Consider the following 22,672-nt stretch of genomic DNA (forward strand, 5'->3'; position numbering starts at 1 on the left):
TGGTGACCTGTGTGCTGAGCGATGCGGGACAGGAAGCATGCAGGGCGAGAGGACAGCGTGAACAGATGTCTTACACCTGGCAGCATGCTGGGTATAATTGTTCTTGGGTGAAGCCTTGGCGTGACGTGGGCTTGGCAGAGGCTCAGCTCTAATGCTCCTTCTGTTTCTTACTCTCTCCTGCTGTCACTGTTGCCTGGAAGGGACATGTGCAGGAAAGTGCATGGAGCTGTTCTCTCCGATGTGGTAGCCACAGGTGGCCCACATGTGGAAACAGTGATATTTTGGATATACTGGGTTAAAGAAAATACCTGGTAAAATAAAATATGCAAAAAGATTTAGTATTAAAATCGATTTCACTGTTCCTTTTTACTCTAATGGAAAAAATTTTAAAAGGAATATGCAGCTTGCATTATGATTCTGTTGTACAGCTCTTGTTTGGAGCACCTTTCTGCCCCTGATTGATTGCCTTGCTGGAGGTGGGGGCAGGGTCAGTGCAAAGGTCCCTTGAGGGCCCATGTCAGGCTGTGCTACCAGTAGCCAGAGTAGCCCAAGAGCAGCAAAGAGAACTGAGCATTGAGTTTGAGCAAGTACCACCAGATGGCCATTCAGATACTGGGTCAGTTAGCTACCGCTGCATAACAAATAATCCCATCCCCCAACTGCCTAAAACAGTAGCCACTCTTATTACTTATGTGCTTGCAAGATACCTGGATAGTTCTGCTGATCTAGAACTGGTCAGGATGATTTTGTTTTTAAATATATTTTTTGTTGTAGATGGACACACTACCTTTGTTTAATTTCTTTATTTTTATGCAGTGCTGAGAATTCGAACCCAGCGCCTCACACATGCCAGGCAAGTGGTTCACCACTGAGCTACAACCCCAGACCCCAGGCAGAGTTTGACTGGGCCGCTAATTTGATTGGTGTGTGACGGGGGCTTAGAAGTCAGCAATTTTTAAAAGCTCCCCAGGTGTCAGGATGGAGAATCATTGATTCAGGTCCTAGAACAGTGGTTCTCAAACTTGGGCATGTATCAGATCCCCTGAAGGCCTTAAGATGATAATACAGATTCCTGGGCTTCACCACCAGCGATCTGTATTATCATCCTAAGAGTTTCTGATTCAGAAAGATTGGTTTGGGTCCGAGAAATTTGCGGGTTTTTTTTTTTTTTTTTACAAGTTCCAAGGTGATGTTCCTGGCCTGGGGACACCCTTTGAGCCTCTTCTGTTAGTTTTGTTTCCTGGAGAAAGACACCTTTCAGTTGGAGGTGACGGAGTTGACACATTAACGAGGACGTTTCCTAAACCAGGGAGGGAAATTTCAGACCCAGATGAGAAGAATCACAAAGCACTCGGCTGGCTCAGCCCATCCACGTCCTTGATTCCAGCTTGACAGATTCAACCCAAGTCAGATCAAATATGTTCGGGGAGGGGGGGGAATTGCATCTGACCTGAACATGCACAGATTTTTCTCCTTGTCAGTATTCCCCAAACAACACCGTCTAGCAGCCATCTACACAGCATTCCTATTGTATCAGGTGGCATAAGTCACCTAGAGATGATTTAAAATGTCCAGGAGAGTGTGCATAAGTAATGTGTCAACGCTATGGCATTTTATACGAGGGACTTCATGATTCTTGAATTCTAGTATCTGTGGGAGTCCTGGAGCCAATCCCCCACGGATACTGAGGGACAACTACACATAGGGCCAAGTGGCTGTATAAGTGCTCCTGGAAATTTCACAGTTGTCATAAATTACACTGAACGGTCTTGGGGAACGCAGGTAACCTGTCGGAGCAAGAAAGAGTTTGAGCTCTCTAAGTCTTGGGTGGGGGGCTTGGCCGGAGGCTCAGATCTGGCAGATAAGGATCCCATTTAACTCTACGTGGCAGGAAGTCAACTGCGGCTGTCCCTGAGAAGCTGGCTGAAGCTCAAGGAGGCCAGACCCATTCAGTAATGTCATGGGCACTCACTGAAGCAGCTTCTTTGGAGAAGGAGGGGGGCTCAGGGGAAGGGACAGTCTCTCTGTGGGCCATGTCACATCTATGGGAAAAACCTAGTGCCGCAGTCTGGCTGGGCACAATTCCCGAGCCGCTTGTCAAGCAGGAAGGAACTTTTAGAACGCACACCGCACCACAAGAGCTCTCCAGGAATTCCCTCAGAGCCCAACTACCACCACCGGCTCTTCCAGCGAACACCTCAACCGGCACTCTGTCCGCTCTTGAGGCCGATTGGCTGGGTCGTGTGGGCGGAGCCAAAAGAGTCCCCCAATGAGCAGCTCCATGGTCTGAAAGGGCGGGGAAACAGCCCAATGAGCGTCACCGCAGAGGAGCCAATCAGCTGGAGGTTTGCTGGGGCCTCGGTGAGCCAATCAGCTGGAGGTTTGCTGGGGCCTCGGTGAGCCAATCAGCTGGAGGTTTGCTGGGGCCGCTTCGGCGGCGGCTCTTAACAACCTAGAGTTATTGGTTACACTTTCCCCAGTAGGAGAGGGGTCCAGGGGCCTGTGTTTGACTTCTGGATACCATCCCGTCTGAGATGGTGGTAGGGGGCCAGAACCCTTCTCCAGGGACGTCTGGTGGCCAGGGAAGCAAAACATGGCCTCCTAGTGAAGCCAACCCAGCCCCAGAGAGAACTCACTGTTAACTCAGGGTACCACCAGGAGGTGAGTCAGCTTTATAACAACTTGGAGGAGGAAATGGTCATTGGGGCTCATGGTTTCAGAGGTTCAGTCCATGGTGGGCTGGTCCCGCTCGTGGCAGAAGGCCATGGTGAAGGAAAGCAGCTCAGCTCCTGGTGGCCAGGAGGCAGAGAGAGAGGGAGAAAGGGGCTGCAGGGAAGATGCACCCTTCCAGGGCCCACCCCAGTGACCCATCTCCTCCAGCCATGCCCCACCCACTCACAGTTACCTCCCAACAAGTCTATTCAAACATGGCTGCCAAGGTTCCAGCTCTCACAACCCAATCCTTTCACCTCTGAACATTCCTGCATTGACACAGGAGCTTTGGGGGCAACACCTGGCATCCAAACCATAGCAACACCTCTTCCCACCTCCCTCTCAGCTCTCTTCCTAACACCTGCTCTCCCTATTGTGATCCATTCCCTTCTCCAGAATTCAATGCATTCCCTGTGAAGTGACGCTGGGTCACCCAAAGCCCCGGCTGCTGGGCCAAGGGATGGGTATGTATCCTGTAGGCTTTGGGAGTCGTGGAAACATCTGCACTGAGCATTGCCATGACATGCATTCCTCGGACCCCAGACCCGTAGAAACTTGTGCTCCATGCGCCTCACACAATAATTGATCCAATCAATGTTTTAGAAAGATCTGAAAAGTTTACCTTGTCTTTTCCAGTGCTCCGAAATCATCTCCAGCCTGTCCTATCTCTGCAGAATGGTCGACTCTTACCCTTACGGTTAGTGGCTCAGGTTTCCTTAATCTTAACTTGGAACTCACAGATACCTGTCAAGCAGGATTTGACACTGACTTACCAAAAGTATGTTGGTTGGCCTACATTTTTTTTTCCCGCATGATGACCTTCAAGGTTGATTAATTTAAGAGAATTTGAACATTGCATTGCAAGATACAGCTCAAGATAAAAATGTCTTTATCCTCCCTGTGTCTGGTATCCAGGACTCTGTGGGGTTAGGGATCAAGCATTGCTTCCTGTAGCAGAAACGGAGGACTCTACTCTGTCAGATCCGGATTCAGATCCTAGCCTTGCCACTGATTAGCTGTCTGATGTATTAACATCCCAGTTTTTTTTTTTTTTCTTGAAGAATGGGGTAGCAATTCATTCCTGCCCCTGTGCCTCGCTTACAGGGTGCTTGTGAGAACCAGAAGGCATCTGTGCATATAAAACGGTAAGAGTCAAATAGTAAGGATCAATACATGGATATGGTTATTATTAAACTCCATCAAGTGGGGACAATCCTGGTGATGGGGACTCCATCACAGAAGCTACTCTCTTCATGGTCTTCAACCCCAGTCCCAGGAAGAATCCTGGGGCTGTTTCTGGGAAAGAGAAGCATAAATACCCATCATGAAGGAGACACACTTTATGTATACAACTCTTCAAAAGGGCTTTACAGAGCCCTCTAGCTGCAGAGATGTTTGGGTTTGAGTCTGTAGAGTGTGTGGGGTGGTGTGTGTGTGGGTGGGTTTTGTACTGTGGGATACTGGGTAACAGGGGGGCTGAGGGAGTGGAGCAAGAAAGGAGGGGACTGGATTCCGCACTCAGAAGGACCTTACACTTGGTTTAAGTTGCTGCCTTCATTTTCTCAAAATTCTTAAATTTCATTTTGTACTGAATCCTGAACTTCTCAAGTACCTAGTCTTGTGAAAGGGGTTCAGCTGCTGTTCTGTCCACGTAGACCATAAAGTGACCACTTTTCCTCCCAGAATTCTTGGCACTTGCATGTCCCCTTGAGTTCAGAGAGCATTAAGCTGTGTATGGGGCTGGCTTTAAGAAGGGATCTGAGGGGCTGGGGATATGGCTCAAGCTGTAGCGCGCTTGCCTGGCATGCGTGTGGCCCGGGTTCGATCCTTAGCACCACATACAAAAAAAAAACAAAGATCTTGTGTCTGCCAAAAACTAAAAAATAAAAAAATAAATATTAAATTTAAATATTAAAAAAAAAATAAGAAGGGATCTGAATAAATAGTAGGCATATTCCCATGAGTGCCTGGGAAACGGTCACGTATGACCTGGGCTGCCCTTCCTAAGACATTTGGACTCATAATGGCTTTTCTGCACATGGGAATAATATATTAAAAAAACCCTGACGTGTCTGTCTCATCACCTTATTTCCTTTATGGGAACTGCCCTTCTCTTGCTCCATATGTTTCTAGTGGGGCTGCCAATCATGGAGCACTGCACCCCCAGCTGTAGGCATGTGACCCAGGCTAGGCCAATCATAGTGCTCCATCCCCCTCCATCCTTGCACCTGCCATTGACCTAGAGTGGGGGATTATGTAACCTCTGATCACCTTTGATTGCATCCAAATGGAAATTGCAGGCCACCAAAGAGACAGGCTAATCAGAGAATTTCACTCTGTCTCCATCTGCTTGGGCGGTGATCCCTAGAGCTGGTGCATTTTTCAGGGACAAGGTCAGACAACAAAGGCTCTGTGGTCTTGACCAAAAAAAACCATCTCAAAGGATCAGAACATCACGATCCCTTTTACTGGCTTACACAGGTCAAAAATCAGACCAATCTAATGTATGAATTCATTTGGTATAAACTTGATTTATATTATTTTGGAACACTGATAGGTGCTTCTTGTTGATCTTTTATAGAAACACCTGTAAAAACAGGAATCATGATTTTCCCAACAGAATTTGATGGCAGAACCTTTAGACATGGAGAAAAAAAAATTAGCAAGGGATTTTAATTTTATTTCTTTTTTAAAACAACTTTGTTGACGTATGATTTACAAATCATCAAAATAATCTATTTTAATTATGCAACTCGATGATTCCTAGTAATTCACTGAGTCATGAAACCCTGGTCACAACACAGCTTCTGGACATGTCTTGTCACTTTCCAAAATCTACATTGATTGCCCATTCCCTCCCCTGGCCCAGGAAACCACTGATCTATTCTGTGTCTCTCTGGCTTTTCCTATTCTGGATGCTTCACATAAATGGAGTCATATAATATGAATTTTTTCCTTTCTCACTTCTTTCACTTAATGTTTTGGAGGTTATGCATGGTGCAGCTTATATCAGTGTTTGTTCATTTTTGGTGCAGAGACGTAGTCTATTGTATGGCTGTACTGCATTCGTTTATCCATTCTTCCACTGATGGATATTTGGACTGTATCCACTTTTTGGTAATGATGAATAATGAACATTTGCAAAGAATCTTCCTGCAACTCTTTAGACAGCGCAGACTTCTTCTCGACAACAGAGAAACTGACTCTTTCTTGGACTAAAACTTAGGCCTTGGTGAGCTTACCCTGAAAACAAGAGATAGTGTGTTAACACTCAGCTCCATTTCCTGAGAAGGCAAAATGGTTATGCGGAGGTCAGACAGTCTCAGGCTCTACTCTACACTTCCCAGATTTCCCTTCACAAGGAGCCACGACACCCAAGTGGGGTTAGTGGGTCCTTCCTTGGACGGATGTATATGGATGTCTGGGAAAATCCCTCTTCTCATTGGGATTACTGTGCTGAGGAGATGTAACACTGACACACTGTGGTGCCACTGTCTACTTCTGTGGAGGGAGACTGTCAGCCCCATTTATTCCTTCTACCCTATTACTGAGGCTTTCTGTAATCTGGGCACTGTCCTAGGAGTTAAGGGACACAGTCTTGACATAAACAGACAAAACACTCATACACTCACGGAGCTTATCCTAGTTGGGGAGATAGACCATGGATAATACGAAAAAAAAAAAGATATATCTCATGGTACTATGTATTATAGAGACAAATTAAGCAAGGAAAGGCAGTAGGGATACCCTGAGAAAGGACAGAATAGGTATTCTAAAGAGAAAGAGAAGAACAGATTGGGAAGGTGACATTTGAGCAAACCAGAAAGACAAATAGTGTATCCCTTATCTGAAATGCTTACAACCAGAAATGTTCTGGGTTCCAGATTGTCCTGGGTTTGGAATATTTGTATATATCTCTTTATATAATGATAGATCTTGGGGATGGGATTCAAGTCCAAATGTGAAATTCATTTGTTTGCTACACACCTTAACCATACAAATAGCCCAAAGATAATTTCATGTATTTTTAGCGCACTCGTGTTTTGATTGTGACCTCTCACAGGGGAGTGTGGATTTTCAGGAGTGGAATTTTCCACTTGTGCTATCACACTGGTGCTCAAAAAGTTTCAGATTTTGGAACATTTCAGATTTTAGATTTTTTTTAAAATAGTTTTTAGTTGTCCATGGACACAATACCTTTATTTATTTATCTTTCCGTGGTGCTGAGGATCGAACCAGTGCCTCCCCCATGCTAGTTGAGTGATCTACCACTGAGAACAGCATCTGTTATCTCATAACTTCTGGGAGTCGAGAATTGGGGTGTGGCTGAGGCAGATCCTCCCTCTGCCCTGATCCTTTGTGTGCTTCCTATGGAAGTGGGATGAGCCCTGTGGTGTGTGTGCAGGGGTAAATGTCTGCATTCTAGATTTTTTTTTTTTTAATTTTCAAATGGTGGTGACCTGTTTGTGGACCAGCCACATTGGTATCTGGGTTAGTCAGCTATAACTGTAACAAAGTACCTGAGATAATGAACTTAAAAAGACAAAAACTTGGAGCTGGGGTCGTGGCTCAGTGGTAGAGTGCTTGCCTGGCACGTGTGAGGCATTGGGTTTGATCCTCAGCACCACATAGAAATAAATAAAATAAAGGTATTGTGTCTGTTTACAACTAAAAAATATTTTAAAAAAGACAAAAGCTTTATTCTGTATTACAGTTTGGGAGGTTTTCCATGATTGGTTGGCCTTGTGGCTCTGGGCCTATGGTGAGGCAGCATAACATGGCAGAAGTACATGTCATGGCCAACGAGGCAAGAAAAGGAAGAGAAAGAGGTCCCATAATCTGCCCAAGGACCTAAGGACCTCCCACTAGAGCAGCCCTCTTAAAGGTCCTACTACATTTCAGTAGCGCCACCCTAGGAACAAAGCCTGGAATGCACAGATCTTTGAGGACATTCAGCATCCAAAGTGGAGCAGCATCGCTTACAGCTTGTTAGCAATTCAGGCTCTCAGGCCCTGCCCAGGAGACCTGCTCAGTCAGAAACTGGCATTGACTGAGATCCCAGGTGAAGAATACACAGTGCTTCTCACACATCAGTTAGCATCAGAATCTTCTGGAGGGCTTGCTGAAACACAGCTTGCTGGTCCCCACCCCCAGAGTTTCTGATTCAGTCAGTGTGGGTGGGATCTGCGACTGCATTTCCAACAAGGTCCCAGAAGTTGCAGCAGCTGCTGGTCCAGGGACCATACTTTGAGAACCACTGGTCCACAGTGCACCAGGTGCTGGGGATCGGCATGAGTAAGATGACATCCCGTCTCAAAGATGCTCCCAGCCTCAGGTCCTCCTCTCTGCCTCTGGGGAAGATGACACATCAGATCCAAAGCTGCTTTTCTTGTCATAAATCCTAGGAAAGCAGATTTTATATGCTACCCCTTGAAACTACATCAGTGCTGTCATGTTTATGCCTAACCTGGCACGGGCTCCTCTTTCTGCAGTAAAACCCATCTCTGTTCCTCTTAGCGATAGCCGAGAGAGGGGGAACAGGTGGTCACCAGCTTCCTGCTAATAACCCTTCATGTTTGCAGCCTGTTATTAAAATCGCCCTCAGATTTTCCTTCTTGAAGACTACATAATTAGCTACCCTTTTCTGAATCATGGGGTGGAGAGGCTTTGGCTGGCTGTAGCTACCAGCCTCAGTCAAGGGCATATGGAGTGGAAATTCTTGAACCAGTGTGGGGGCTGGAGGGAGCATGGGGTGGGGGAGTCAGAGCTAGACTGTCAGCCTTCTGCATCTAAGCAAGAGCCTCAGGAGTGAAGCCAGCAGACAGCATGCAAGATGAACAGCCGTCTGAGAGGATGCAGGCACCAGCTGGAAGTCGAGCCGCACGGGTGAGTGGAGCATCTTCAGGACCCAAGGGTACCAATAGGCCCATCCCCCCCCTGCCATTTCCCACCCTGACGCCCTGAAGCCAGTGGAACACCACCATGGGGCAGCCTGGCTGGCAGTGAGCATCCTCCTAGGTAGAAAGTGTGTGAACATCACAGAGATGATATCGAAAAGGCAAAGGTCAAGGTTAAACTTCAGACCACCTGCACGGGCATCTCCTGGGAAGCAGATCCTCAGGCTCCGCCCCTCAATCTGTTGCATCAGAATCTCTGGGTAAGGAATCCGAGAATAGGGAGTTGAACAGGTCATTTGTCTCCTCCCCTCCCCCCTCCCCCTTCTATGCACAATCTTGTCTGTGTGTTTGACGTGGCTCTCTCTTCTCAATCTTATCCATGCGCAAAGAAGGAATGGAGCTCAGGGTAAACGAAGAACTTAGCACAGTGACAAGTCATCCTACCAACTTGTCTGTGTCATGCGTACATGTTTTGAAACTAAAAAAAAAATAGTAACAGCTTACATTTATCGAGCGTCTCCTTGGTGGTGGTCACAGTGCTAGGGGCACTAAGTATAGATTGGCTGTATACATTTATCCAGTGGACCCCTCAATTCTACAAAAGAGTGGCTGTTGCCAACCCATTTCCTGGGGAGCAAGGTGAGGCTCATGGAAGGAGAAATACGTCAGAGGTCCCACCGCTGGCAAGTGGCGGGCAGCCAGACTTGGACCCATGTCACCCCTTCTTCCTCCATGACATGCTTTTCCCCTTCCAACTATAAAATAAAGCAGATTAAATGTTATGCATTCGGGGAAAGAGACAGAGAACCACAGAGAAATGCTGGCGTGACACATTTCAAAGGCAATCTTCTCATCTGCTGTACCTCCCACCCCAGCCCTGGTAGGAGAACATTAGATCCATTCTGCAGATGAGGAAAACCGAGGCTCACAGAGGTGACCTGGTTTGCTGGAGGTCACAGGTGGGTGGAGGTCACAGGCTAGATCTATTGCTATCCAACCAGGCCACCCCTGGTGAGGATGGAGATGAAAGGCCCTGACACCCACACAGGGCAGCCTGGGCTCCAGGGCTCATACTTAACTGGGGGCCGCCCTTTCTATTTCAGACTAGCTATTTAATTACTCTGGAGCCCTCCTACTTCCCTGACAGCCAGAAACACTGCCCAGGGTTATGGGAACAGCTAAAACAGGACCTGGATGGCACGTTTGGGAATCTTATAATTAAAACTGACTTCAAAGACAAGTGCCGTTAAGCCCGGATGGCAGAAATAGAAAGTCACCTAACCAGAATCTGCGTGACCCAAATGGATGCCAGTGATTGGTTTTTACCAGTTTGGGGCCCTTCTTAATTACAGTAGGTATTCTGAAGTCATCAGTTTCCATTCCCACCTCTGACCACTTTCTGAAGAGTCTTAAAGAGAAGACCATTATTAGGAGCCTGTGTCTCCCACATCCAGGGCTGGGTGCTCAAGAGGAAAAGCGAGAAGGCGGGTTGGTTTTAGCAGCTGAAGATGGATGAGTCCAGAAGTGCCCACCGGAGGGCACTGGTGGAGAAGCCACCAGTGCAGGTGATTGACAGGGTTAGGGTTCGGGTTAGGGCTAGGGTTAGCTCTGAGTGTCCTTCTGTGCTGGGAAGGGGTGAATTCCAGAACCATCTATTTTGCCCACTGGACACTGCCCAGGTGTTCCACGGTTGCCTCATCGTGGGCACAATGTTTCCATCTCCCAGCATCGTTTCTTAGAGAGCCAGCCGCTCCCGGCCTCTGCACGGTCCTTGCAGGATTGCGGCTTACTGTGCCCACGTATCTCTAGTCACCTGTCTGGGCTCCTGCAGAGTACAGGGTCTTCTGGACACAGCAGGCATGTGACCTGAGCAGGACCAGAAGTTCTCCATAAGAGATGATGTCAAATCTTTCTTCCTCTGGAGCACAAACTATAAAAATATAAACTTAAGACCATTTTTTTCAGCCATGGGAAGCAAATCTACTCTAGGAAAAAAAAAAATTTTTTAACATTTACGAGGAGGCAGTGAAGAGATGAGATCTACCTAGAAAGAGCCTTATGACTTTGACAGCATCCCTAATTCCAGCTGTGCCTGGAGGATTTGCCCTTTGGATTTCCCAGTTAATGAGCTCATAGATTATTATTTTTGCTCAAGCTGGGTCAATTGGGTTTCTCTAAGGAACTCTAGAAAATATCTGAGACTCAAAATATCCAATAGGAAAGCTCTCGTCCCTCTCCCCTCCACCCTGGCCTGCCGTCCACCCCTCCCCAGGTCACCTCATTACTGCCATGGGTTCATGGCCATTGTCTTGGTTCAGCCCACCTCGCTTCTTCTCTGAATTGTTAAAACAGCCTCCCACCGGCCTCCCTGACTCTGGGCTTTTCTCCTGCAGCAAAAAGACAGCCAGGTAGACATGCATACCCCTGCCCCCAATCTTTCCAATCACGTTCCTCCTCTACATACAGTTCCATGGGGTACTGGAACCACCCCAGCCAGAGAAGGACTTGCAGTTCCCAGTCTCCCCTGGAAGATTTTAGGAGCTCTTAACCCTTTCTGTGCCATGGGACCCTTGGCAGATAGTGGAAGCCTGTAAATTGCATCTCCCAATAATTTTTTAAAGCATAGACTACATAGGATGATAATGAAATTAGTTGCACATACAGTTGTCAAAGTATCGAAACAATTTTAAATATGGTACTATATGAGCTTTTTTTTTTTTTTTTTTTTCTTTTTTTGGTATGAGGGATTGAACCCAGAGGCACTTAACCACTGAGCCACATCGCCAGCCCTTTTTATTTCTTATTTTGAGATAGGGTCTTGCTAAGTTGCTGAGGCTGGCTTTGAACTTGCAATCTTCCTCTCTTGGCCTCCCAACTCACTGGGATTACAGGCGTGTGCCACCGCGCCCAGCTATATGTGTTTTTGTTGTTGTTGTTGTTAACACATTAAATAGAAAGCCCTAGTGGTGAGACTAATAACTATTGTAATTTTCAAACAGGAAAGAAAGCCCTAGTGGTGAGACTAATAACTATTGTAATTTTCAAACAGGAAAGGGTATAAATGAAATTTCAAGTTATTTGTAACAACTTTTAATGTCGATGTGAACATACATGATTTTTGTGGGTGACAAAGTCCCAGCTAAGGGCTCACATTGTTTTAATTTGTTGCTGGCATTTGTAAGGGAAAGAAATATTAAGTTTCAGGTAGAGGTTGGTGGCACTGGAGATATGATTGGGATTCTTTCTAAGTTCAGGGACCCTGCAGAGATATTTCCACAAACCCCCTAACCCAATTAAGCACCACTAAGCTCTAGAATAATCTCATCTTCAGTTCTTTGGGACTCAATTGAATGCCATCCCTTTAAGAAGCCTTATGACCCTCATCAAACTAGGTTGGGTCCCTCCTAGGTAAAAGTCCCCTGGGCCTCTCTTTATCACACCACGTGTTGCGTGTAATTCTGTGCATTTGTCAATACCTGCACTGGGGGCTTCTCCACCAATATTTGCATAGCTCTTCCCTTAGGGGAGTGGAGCTTGGTTTTCCCATTTTCAGATCTTAAAGAGATTAAGGTATTAAATTAACTCTAAGTGTTCTCACCCTTCCCCCAAGGTCAGGTGTTATGAGACAGCAGGATGCAGAGAATGGGGGACAAACTCAAGTACACCCTATCTGGATTTGAACCCCAGGCCCTGGACGCTGTTATACACCCTGGGAAGGTCACTTCACCTCTTTGCCCCTCCTTTTTTTTGCGATCATTTGAAGAGTGGGATGGTAAGGGCACCTACCTCCTGCTAATCAGAGAATTAAGATAGAATTTGTGGGAAAAGCTGGAAACAGTGCCTGGCATTGTTCAAAGGCTAGCTGGCAACTCCTCCACCTCCTTGGTGTGCCCACAAGGCACACCAGTTCCCTAGGCATCCTTCTTTGGCTCAGTCCACCCCCCAGTCAAACACTTCATTACCTCCGCGTTCGCTCCATCAGTGCTGGGGAAACATGGCCAGGTGGCTAAGAACAGTGTGAAAGACCAGGGCCTACAACACCAGCTGTCAGGCCCCCGGTGAGCAGCTTTACTTCTCTGTCCCTCAGTCTCCCCCATCTGTAATTTGGGGATCATTGCAGCACCCGTTCCAGAAGCAATGTCAGCAGCAATAGCAAAACCCTCACTTGGGGCTGGGGAAATAGCTCAGTTGGTAGACTGCTAGAGTGTCTCGCATGCCCAAGGCCCTGGGTTCCATCCAGCAACCCCCCCCCCCCCCCCCCCCCAAAAAAAAAAACCCAACAACCTCAAAAAACCTCGCTCTCTACTTACTACACTCAGGCTTGTGCTAGAGGAACTCGGGTGAGCAAAGGTGCACGAGGATGACATAGAAAAATGCCCAGGAAGCGTTGGCTTTATGCCCGCCGGATTAGGAGCGCACAGCATGTTCCATGTGCTGTGCTACAAACTAAACATATCATGCTCAAAATCCACACCAGCTGGCTTTTTACACAAAATAAATACACATATGTGTATTGCATGCTTCATTACTTCCGCGTTCACTTTCTCACTTACTCCCACAAAACAGTCCTGGAGGACAAGCAGGACAGAGATTTTATCCCCAGAGGCGCTGGGAGATTAAAATTAAAAGGCTGAAAAGCTGGAGACCAGCAACAGGAGACAGCTGGTTCTTTAAAGAGGCGAACCGGCGGAGGGCTATGTTTCGATTCAAATTCCTCGATGCAGAGCCACACCGAGCTCTGTGGCCTTGGGCTGGGGGGGGCACCTTGGGCCGGGAGATTAGCTGAGGCCTTCGGGTCCAGGCGCCTCAGCCACGATCTCGGGCGGTGGACACGCCCCGGGGCTCACGCTGGCGGGCTCGGTTGCGGGCGGGCTGAAGCGCGCAGGAGCCGGGCTCGACGCTGGGTGGCGCTGCTGTGCCGCCCCGCGCTAGACCTGTTGCGTCCAGGGCGCGACTCGGGCAGGTTTAGGTACCGGGGCGCTCCGCTCTCTCCGCGCGCCCCCTGGAGCCCCGGCCACGGCACCGCCCTTGGGGCTCCCTGCGCCCACCTTTAGCTCAGGGCTCCCACTCATTTAGCCTCTACCTGTTTCGCCGCAACCGATCTAGGCGCGTCGGGTGGGGCGGGAATAAAGTTTTTCCAAGCGGGTTTGGGGAGAGGGCTGGATGGAGGACTCTCCCAGCTCCGGACCCCAGGGCGGGCTAGGCTGTGCACTCCGACCTTTGCCGCCACCCCCGGAGCGCCGCTTACGGGTGGTGCCAACGCTGGGGCCAGCCGGATGGGCTGACCTGGGCGCCGCCCCCGCCACCCCCTTCCCCAGCCCGGTCCCCTCCCCCGCCTCCCGCGAGCTCCAGCCCCGGCGTCTCCGGCCCCGCCCGCGCCGGGGTCGCTGCAGTCCCCGCGGCTGCCCCGGGCTCCCTCCCAGGCGGCCCGGCCTTACTCCAGCCTGGGAGCGCCTCGGGGGGAGCGCGGGACAGCCAGGGAGGCCGCGGCGGGGGCCCCGGGTGCCGAGCTCTGCGATCCGGGGAGGCGGCCCGACTCCGAGAGCCGGAACGCAGGGGAGGCAAGGACGGGGCGGCCGGCGGAGGGGCGGGCGTCGCTCATCAGCCACGCCAGTCACGTCTGGGGCCACCGGCTGCCTTCTCCTTCCTTTCCCCCTTGCTTTCTCCCCCCGCCCCTGTCGGCGAGGGCAAAGTGGCGGTGGCGGCGCCATGCCCGGGCCGGAGTGAGTGCGCGCGGGCGAAGATGGCGTACATCCAGGTAGGGCTGAGGCGGGGGCGCGGGCCGCCGGGGGCAGCGCCCTCCGGCTGGGCGCGCGCCGAGGGGAGGGCACGCGGCCAGGCTCCCACAAACTTGCCTCGAGAAAAAAGGGTGCCCGAGCGCAGGCGACCCGTGCGGCAGCGGCGGTGCGCCCCGGGAAAAGAACAGGGGACCCCGGGACCCCGGGATGGAGGGCCCTCGTGGGCTCTGCCTGCGCGCCCTCGCCTCCCCGGGAGGGAATGGGGGTGGGGCGGACCCCCCCCCCCCGCCCGCCTGTCCTCCCCCTGGCACCCCACCCCAGGGGAGGGGCCGCGGAGAGGGCGGCCCGGGGCGCGCCAGCCGCCCGGCCCGCCAGCTGCCCGGCCCGCCAGCTGCCGTTGCCGTGGTGACGGCTCCGGCTAATTGGCCGGCGGAGCGAGCTTGAGGCAGCTGTTCCGGCCAGGAGGGACAAGGACGTCGTCTCTCCCGGGCACTGAGTACTGAGGGGTGGGGGACATAGAGGCCAGAGCGCATTGGCGAAGGTGAAGGAGCTGGGCACTTTAGCTCGTTGCATTGGGGTCTGGGAGTTTGGACCCTCCCCCCTTCACCTTGAAGAAGCTCCCCCAGGAGCCCATGGGCTGAAATAATCTCCAAGCACCTTTTTGGCAGGTGGGGTGGGGATGAGCTGGGCTGAGAGACGTTTCTCCTCTGCAAAGAGAGAAGTGGCGACAGGTCAATGCCAAGGTCACACAGTCAGACTGGCTGTCAGACCCATGGAGCTGCTGCCTTCAGGAGCTGGCTCCTCCGCCTGAGCCTGGCAGCAAAGCCAACGCTTACCCCTCCCCGGGCCTCATCTTATCCCCTCAGCCCAGGCTGGGGGCTGCTGGCTCACGAATTCCTTCTTCTTGTCCCCAGACCCAAGGACTCTGTGGTCTGTCACCTGGCAGAGACTCCCCACTCCTTTTTGAGGCTAAGAATCCCTGGATTGGCTTCCTTTTCGTGGAATCCCTAGGTCCTCATTTCAAGTTCAACGAAGGTCATATTTACTATGTGCTGAATGTTGTCCGGAGACTGTTCACTCGTCACTGGACAAATGCTTGGGTGACCACCCCCTGTGCTGAGGACACAGCAGCACAGTCCCTGCCCCTCTGGATGCACAATCTACTGAAAAATGAACCTTAAAACAAGCCTTTGGGGGCTTTTAATGACTACCTGCAGCCCAGAAATTAATGCTTGCCCAAGGCCACCCAGCTGCTCAGGGGTCCAGGTGGGATCTAAAATGCCCATTGGGGATAGTATGGGAGGTAACCTTCAGCATCTCACGTGAGGGCTCCTGATACCGACTTTTCCTTACAGAACAAGTTGGTGAACTTCTGTGAAGTGCCAGAAAGTGAATATTTTTTTTTCTTGGAGGCTCACATGTTCCTTGTCAAAGCTCTTCAACTCTGTCTGGGTAAAGCAGCCATCGCAGTCCTTGAGTGGGCGTGGCTGTGTTCCAATAAAACTAATTGTTTGGGACATTGAAATTTAAATTTCGGACATTTTGCACAAGTCCATAAGGAGTAACCTACTTTGGACTTTTTCCCCCCCAGCCATTTAAAATATACCAATCCATTTTAGCTGGAGGGCTGTAGAGAGAAGCAGGCTCTGTGGCCAGCGCTGACCTTGGAGTCTTACCTGCCCGCCTCTGTTTAGACTAGCTGGGTTCTCCTTCCCTTACCTTCTGGTCTCAATCAGTTCTCCATTGCTGACCACCCATGAGCCCAGGGCCCCCAGTGTGAGGAAGAGTCAGCAATCCAGAGGACCTCTCCTCCCTTGACCCTTTCATGGTTCTTTTTGCTCCACGACACTCATCTTGCTCCTGGGCTTTGATAAAACTGTGCATCCTCAGCAGGGGCACACAGTGGCCTTGGGTGTGGTCATCATGGTTTTATAGATGGTTCCCTCTTGACCAGCCTATGCCCAGGGAACGAGAGAATGGACATGGGACTTTGTAAATAAACATCACTTTATTCCAAACAAAGTTGAAGCACTTTCACCTGTAAACCCCGCCAGGTGATAGATTCCTGCTGATCCGTGTACTTCTGTGTATGTGCCAGGACAATACCTGGGGCCTGGGCAATCAATCACCTTGTTCTCATAAGACACAGAAAGAGTGCATTTTATTTTGCAGCCAGGCAGTACCCAAGCTTTTTCAAAGTCCATGTCCCATCTCAACAGCACCCCTTTAAGTAGGGAGTGGCCTTTCTACTAAACAAAAGAAGCAACAGGTTCAGAGAGGCTCTCTGACTTGCTCAAGTCACATGGCCAGTCAGTGGGGCAGGGCCAGGATTGGTACTCCCCCACCCGGCTCCTTTGGGTGCACCTTCAGATATTGTTCTGTGTGTGGTTTGAGTTTGGAGTTTGGGGGAGTATGTTGGAGTCTTTCCCAAGCTGCAGTTCATCTCTGGCAGTTTCAAGGATTCTGAACTTTTCATGAGCCATGTATGACCTATACTGTTATTAATTGTTTTTTCTATAAATGGACTTTTTTTAACTTCAAAAAATCATGTGAAGAGGAAACTTTATGTCAAGTACCCTAATAGGAAACCGGGATCACGTGGTGGTGGATGCAGAAAGTAACTGGAAAGCGACTCCGTATCATTCCCTGCTAGCTGGGTAGGTGGACCTGGGGCTCAGAGCTGGGCTCACCTTCCTTTGTTTCAGAGGGAAGGTGGGTGTGATCCAGGGTCAGAAAGATGTTAATATGTCCATGGGAGAAACGGAGACCTTCTCCCTGCTTGCAAGAGACCCCCCCCCAAAAAAAAGATGATAACGTCTCCCTCTTGATTTCAAAGTTCTGAGCTGGGCACCCCAGTGCATCTCGGGAGGCATCCTGGGCTGGGCTGCAGGCCCCTGAGCTTCCTGGTTTCCTTGGCCCATTTGAAAGTCATTAGCAAGAGGGTGGGGGAGTCTGCGCCTTGAGAACCTGTGAGAAGAAGACGGGGTGTGTGTGGGGGGGGCCCCCCACCCCCCGCCTCCTGAGGACCTGATTGCAGCTTCCTGTCCAACTCCCCCAATTAGTGGGTGGTCATATAAAACTCTGCACATCACTATTGGAGCAGAATTGGAAGGTAGGGCCTCCGGCAGGGCGTGGGCTCCAAGTGACATCCATTCGGTGCCTGCCTGCACGCTAGCTCATCATGTCCTTTTGGGGTGGCTTAGTGGCTATTTCTGTATAGGAAGGTTTGCGAGTCCCCTGGAGTCTGGCTGTGCTGGATAGCATGACTCTCTATCCACCCGCTCTGATTCATAACAGCATACGGTGCAAACCCAATCGAAATGCTCAAGTTGCCCATTCATTCGGTGTTGGCTAATCAGGAGGCTACCAGCAGTCCTGAGCATAGCAACACCTTGTTAGAAACTCCTCTCCCTTCCCAGGATGGTAAGTGGAAGATGCAGGGTGCCTTCCAGGTGACGTGCTTCTCTCTCTCTCTCTCTTTTTTTTTTTTGGAATATGGCTAAACTGGTCTCTCTCTCTCTCTTCCAACCCTCACCTCCTCCCGCCCCTGGGCTTCGGTGTGGATCTCTAAAAGGGCAGCTGGAACCACTGAACGAGGTGGGTTAATTCGATGATGTGTTGGGTCTGGTTTTCTCATCAAGAAGGGCTTGTCTCTCGTTTTGGAGTGTCATGTGGGGCTTCGGGGACGTTGACGATTCAGTAATAACTGGCTGTGGACCAGGGGCACCCCGTTTCCCCCGCCTTTCGACTGAAAGGCAATCCCCGTGTCAGAGGAAGCACTAATAGCAAGACAGATGTCCCTCCCTACCCCGGCTCATTCCGCTTGACTCTCCCGGTTCACTTTCGAGATCATTGGGGGAAAAAAAAAGAAAACAATTTTTTTTTGCTTCTTTGCTTTGCAAGAAGAGAGTAAGACTCATAGGTGTTGGGAGAACCTATTGTCTAGCCCTCACGGGGTTCTAGAAAACACTCAAAGGCCAACCAAGAAAGATGCTCCCAGACACTAGGAAAGAAATACCTGCAAATGTGTGTGGCTGGCTGTCAGCGCCTTGGGCGCGCAGATGTTGGCCGTCTCTGTGCCTCGGTGGGTAAACAGAGATGGAAAACATCTTGCTCTCCGGGCTCCGAGTCCGAGTCATGCTCCTGTCTTTGTTTCCCGCCGGGGATCGGCTGCTTGTAATTTTGGGTGTTGTTTCTCCCCTCCCTCTCCCCCCTCGCCCGCTGCCCACCTCCCCCGGGGCCTCAGGGTTTTCTTTCTAGAATCTCTGATCTGCTGATGTGTAGATGGAGCTGCCGGCACTGCTGTCAGAAGTGCTACGAGTCCAGCTGCTGCCAGTCAAGTGAGGATGAAGTGGAAATCCTGGGGCCTTTCCCAGCGCAGACTCCTCCCTGGCTGTAAGTACCACCTGAGAGTCGGGTCCGGGCCACCGGAGAGAGATTGATTCTGGGGTGTGAGGCTCCGTGGGGCATCTCGGCTGCTGGTGGGGATGTGTCCTGAACCCCTTGTTTTGTTTGGCAAGCTGGGTCCCGCCGGCTGGCCCGTGGGGTAGCTGTAGTTCAGCTGGTTTCACACGGGGCTTCTGAGATGGGTGATGGCCTCCCAGTGCTGATGGTGGGGCACTTTGGATCCCGGGGAGTGATATTCCGAGAGGAACAGAGATCTGTGCACGTTGGCATGCTTCAAAGGGTGACCGCAGTCTAAGGGTCTGCATCCCAGACAAGTTGTCCTGACTCTCTGCACTTTAGTACATGCTCAATAAATATTTTTTGCACAGAGGGGTAGATGGATGAATAAGCAATTGCCTTTTCTTTTTCTTTGCTGGTCCAAACCAGAATTTCAGAAACAAGGAAGCAGGAAAGTACCTCCGGCTCCATCCAGTCCTCCAACGCTGTTTATGTTCTCGCTAGCTATCTTTCATTTTATTTCTAATTCGCTTTCCTCCCGCGCCTGCATACAACATCTCCATCTGCCAGTCGCTCAGATATTTTGGGAACGCAGTTTTGAAGCTTCTCAGCCACGTGTCTGGTCCCACCCCTGGGGCTGGGAGAGGGACATGGTCAGAGAGTCTGGGTAAAGGCCAGGAGGAAGGGCCTGCAAATCATCAAGTGCAGCTCCTCGGGCCGGGGAGGAGCCCCAGAAAAGAGAGAGAGGTGGTACCAGTCCCCACAGCCCCGGGGCATGTACCCTGTATTGTCCGAGCTGAGTCCCTGGGCTGAGATTCCAGAAGCTTCTGATGCCCGGCTTTCCCTGCAGGTTGGGGATCATGCCTCAGTCTTCTCATTTTCTCTCCTTAGAAGCAAACTTTAGCCAGGTGCAGTGGCCCACACCTGTAATCCCAGAGACTCGGGAGGCTGAGGCAGGAGGATCGCAAGTTTGAGGCCAGCCTCAGCAACTTAGTGAGACCCTGTCTCAAGATTAAAAAAAACAAAAAGGACTGAGGAGGTGGCTCAGTGGTTATGCGCCCCTGAGTTCAATCCTGGGTACCAAAAACAAAAACAGAAAAGCAAGTACCAGATCTTTCCACAGCAGAGTGGCTCTCTGTCAGACTGTGTGAGTTCAAATCCTATTTCTACAGTCATTTTCTAGTACTGTGAATTGGGCAAGTTACTTTAAAAAATAAAAAAAAAATCACTCTGTGCCTCAGTTTCCCATCTGTAAAACAGGATGATAAGATAGAGGCATCTCCTAGTGCTGAGATTAATTGCAGGAATAAATGAATTCCCGTATGGAAAAGTACTTGATGCCTGGCCACACCTTGTCGATCAGGAATGGGATTCTTTTTACTGTACTTTGGTCTTGGTTTCCTCCTCTGGAAAGTGGAATAGTAAAAGAATCTACAGGATTGTGACCGAGGGTAAGTGAGAGGTGCATATCGCACGCTCAGCACCGTAGTATGAGCTCTGTAAGAACTGGCTTCTGCCATTACTAGCTGTGGATAGAGAGCCTTGAAGCTGGGGTCAAGGTGCTGAGGATCTCTTCCATTATCTGTGGGCAGCCCGAGTCCTCTGAGTGTGTCTGAAGTTGAGACGTTGGTGAAAGCAACTCATTCATCGAGAAGTAATTCCCACCTTGCGGCAGCTTCTGTGGCAGACACTGGCTCAGCCCATCTGGTCTCATTAAAGCTCTGCTTGCAAGAGGGCGGACTCTGGCAGGACAGGGAATTGTGCCTGTCTTGTCCATTTAAAAAAAAAAAACAAACCAGTTTAACCTACAGGTGGAAAAGGAATCCCGGAAGTGCCAGCCATCCAGTTGAAAAGTGACTGTCATTTTTTTGGTAGTTACTTCCTGAGTACACACAGAGCTGGGGTCCTGTTATCATGCTGGGGGATTTTGGATTTCATAGAGGACCTAAGTCAGGTGGGGAAGTCCAGTTGCCCCCATGCGTTGTGCACTCACACCCTGCACACCGTATGGGACAGCCCCGCAGAGGGTCTTGTTATGGATAGTCTGTGGATGAGGGCTTCAGGCATGGCTGGATCCAGTAGCTCACGTGATATCGTTTCTTTCTTCTGTTTCTTTTTTGAATGGGCCTGCTCTGCCCACATGCTAGCACTAGACTTACCTTCTATTGTCTTTGTAGCAAGAAAAAAAAAATTACAAAGAAACCCAAACTAGGAGAGACTCACTGGCCTGGCTTGTGTCCTGGGGTCAGTCACTTGACCTAGCCCTCCCCTTGGAGGAATGATGCTTTAGAATCATTCTGGGTCGCCTGCCCACCCCAGAGCCACCATCACACAGGAGCTAAGCTGGGGCATCGAGGACTGGCGACTGTTTCCCGTCAGGAGCCGGAGGGTGAATATTTAACCGAGGGGCCATATGGCAACCTCTTCCCTCTCCTGCAGCTGTGTGATAGCAGCCTTGATAAGACAGAACTGAGGGACATGGCTGCAATCCAGTGACACACCATTCCAAGGTCGGGCGGGTCTGGCTCTGCGGTTTGCTGACTCCAGAGAGGAGGGAATGGGCCCCGGGTGGGCAGATACCACAAGTAGACCCATGTCCTTTGGTTTTGCCGCAAGCCGAGATGGAAGAAGGGGACCGGAACTTTCCCTCTGGGGTCAGCACACCACGCACACTCCAGATGGCATCCTTCACAATGTGGTCTGGCTGAATGGCACCATCTAGAGTTGTGCAGTCTGCAGCGTGAACAGCCATGCATGAGCTTCACGCTTCCCAGGATGAACCAGGTCTCCTCCCCTTGACCCCGAGCAGCGCTTAACCCACTTTTGGGCACTCGACCGAATGCGACAGGGCATGCGAAATCTGTGCCAGGGAGGCAGGGTACGTCGTTCAGAAAGCGAATTTACAGCTTGTGTTCGCCCCAGATTTATTTACCAAGTGGGCAGTTGAATGTTATCGAACAGGCAGGGAGGAGAGATGTCACTAGCGCCGGCTTGGCGGAGCTGCTCCTACAGTGACATGGGAGCTGGGAGCCACTGGGCGCGCCTCTGTGTAGCGGCACGTGGCAGAGGAGCTGGCCCTTTGCCTGTGCTCTGCAGGTGATCTCGGGGGACACCTTATTGTCACGTGCTCACTGTCACCAGCTTTCTTCAGCTGGGTGGGGCTGGGCTGGTAAGGGTCCGAAAAACCATGATCTGATTGGCTGCTGTGGGGTCACGTCAGAGCATCCCTTGTTGAGGAGTAACAATCAAATAATGGTGCTTATTTATTTGTCCCTGGCGCATACCTTAAGTGTCTAGCGTGTGCACAGCGGGGACCGGTCCCACAGGGGATGCCCCACTTGCAGACCTCAACATTATACTGGGCTCAGTTGGGGCCCTGCTCATCACGGTTGTGCCTGTTCCCTATCCCTCTGTCCCCCACGTGTGGCCCTGGGGCTTCGATTTCAGGACCCCTGAGGGAGGGGACGGGGTTCACCCTGACCCCTGGTTGCATGAAAGGTGAAGTGAAGTGGTGCGTTGGTGCACGTCCTGGCACGCCACAGGTGCTCGGCGCCTGGAATCTTTCATTACCACGAGCACAGACCCCCCCATTCAGCAGCGTAACCCCGTGTGAGAGGGGAGAGAGGGGACAAGGGACATTCACTCAGAGACCTGTGACGTGAGACTCAGATAAGGACCCCGGGCAAGGCGTGTTCATTCATTCATTGAAAAGAGAAATGTGGGGCATCTCAGTGTGCCAGGCACCGCGAGAGGCCAGGTGGGTGGGCACAGTCCCCCACAGGGAGCTGCCGTGTGGTGCCAGAGGCGGAGGAGGAGCCCTCAGGGAGTACAGCAGGGGGATATGGTGGGCGGGGAGGTGACCAGCACAGGATGGGGACCCTCGGCAACCTAAACATTAAGAAGGAACTGGAGCCGGGCGCC

The 22,672-nt window shown here is 50.7% G+C and overlaps 1 protein-coding gene across 12 annotated transcripts in view; it reads left to right on the plus strand.

Annotated features, from left to right (window-relative positions):
• The first annotated feature begins 8,578 nt into the window (after positions 1-8,578).
• Syt17 (synaptotagmin 17) overlaps positions 8,579-22,672 on the plus strand; it is a 92,662-nt gene continuing 78,568 nt past the window's right edge. Inside the window, exons 1-4 of one of the 12 annotated variants that reach the window (XM_058576099.1) lie at positions 13,976-14,367; positions 16,903-17,770; positions 17,922-17,944; positions 18,594-18,742. In XM_058576099.1, coding sequence (XP_058432082.1) covers positions 17,668-17,770; positions 17,922-17,944; positions 18,594-18,742 — 275 coding nt within the window. In that variant the 5' untranslated portion in view covers positions 13,976-14,367; positions 16,903-17,667. Of the gene's footprint in view, positions 8,599-13,975; positions 14,368-14,734; positions 17,771-17,867; positions 17,945-18,593; positions 18,743-22,672 lie in introns of those variants that run through there. The other 11 variants (XM_058576135.1, XM_058576225.1, XM_058576323.1 and 8 more) reach the window with 11 other exon arrangements.

This window comes from Marmota monax, unplaced genomic scaffold (assembly GCF_021218885.2).
Source record: "Marmota monax isolate L192 unplaced genomic scaffold, Marmota_monax_Labrador192_F-V1.1 WCK01_AAM20220418_F8-fsc00035, whole genome shotgun sequence".
Lineage (NCBI taxonomy): Eukaryota > Metazoa > Chordata > Mammalia > Rodentia > Sciuridae > Marmota > Marmota monax.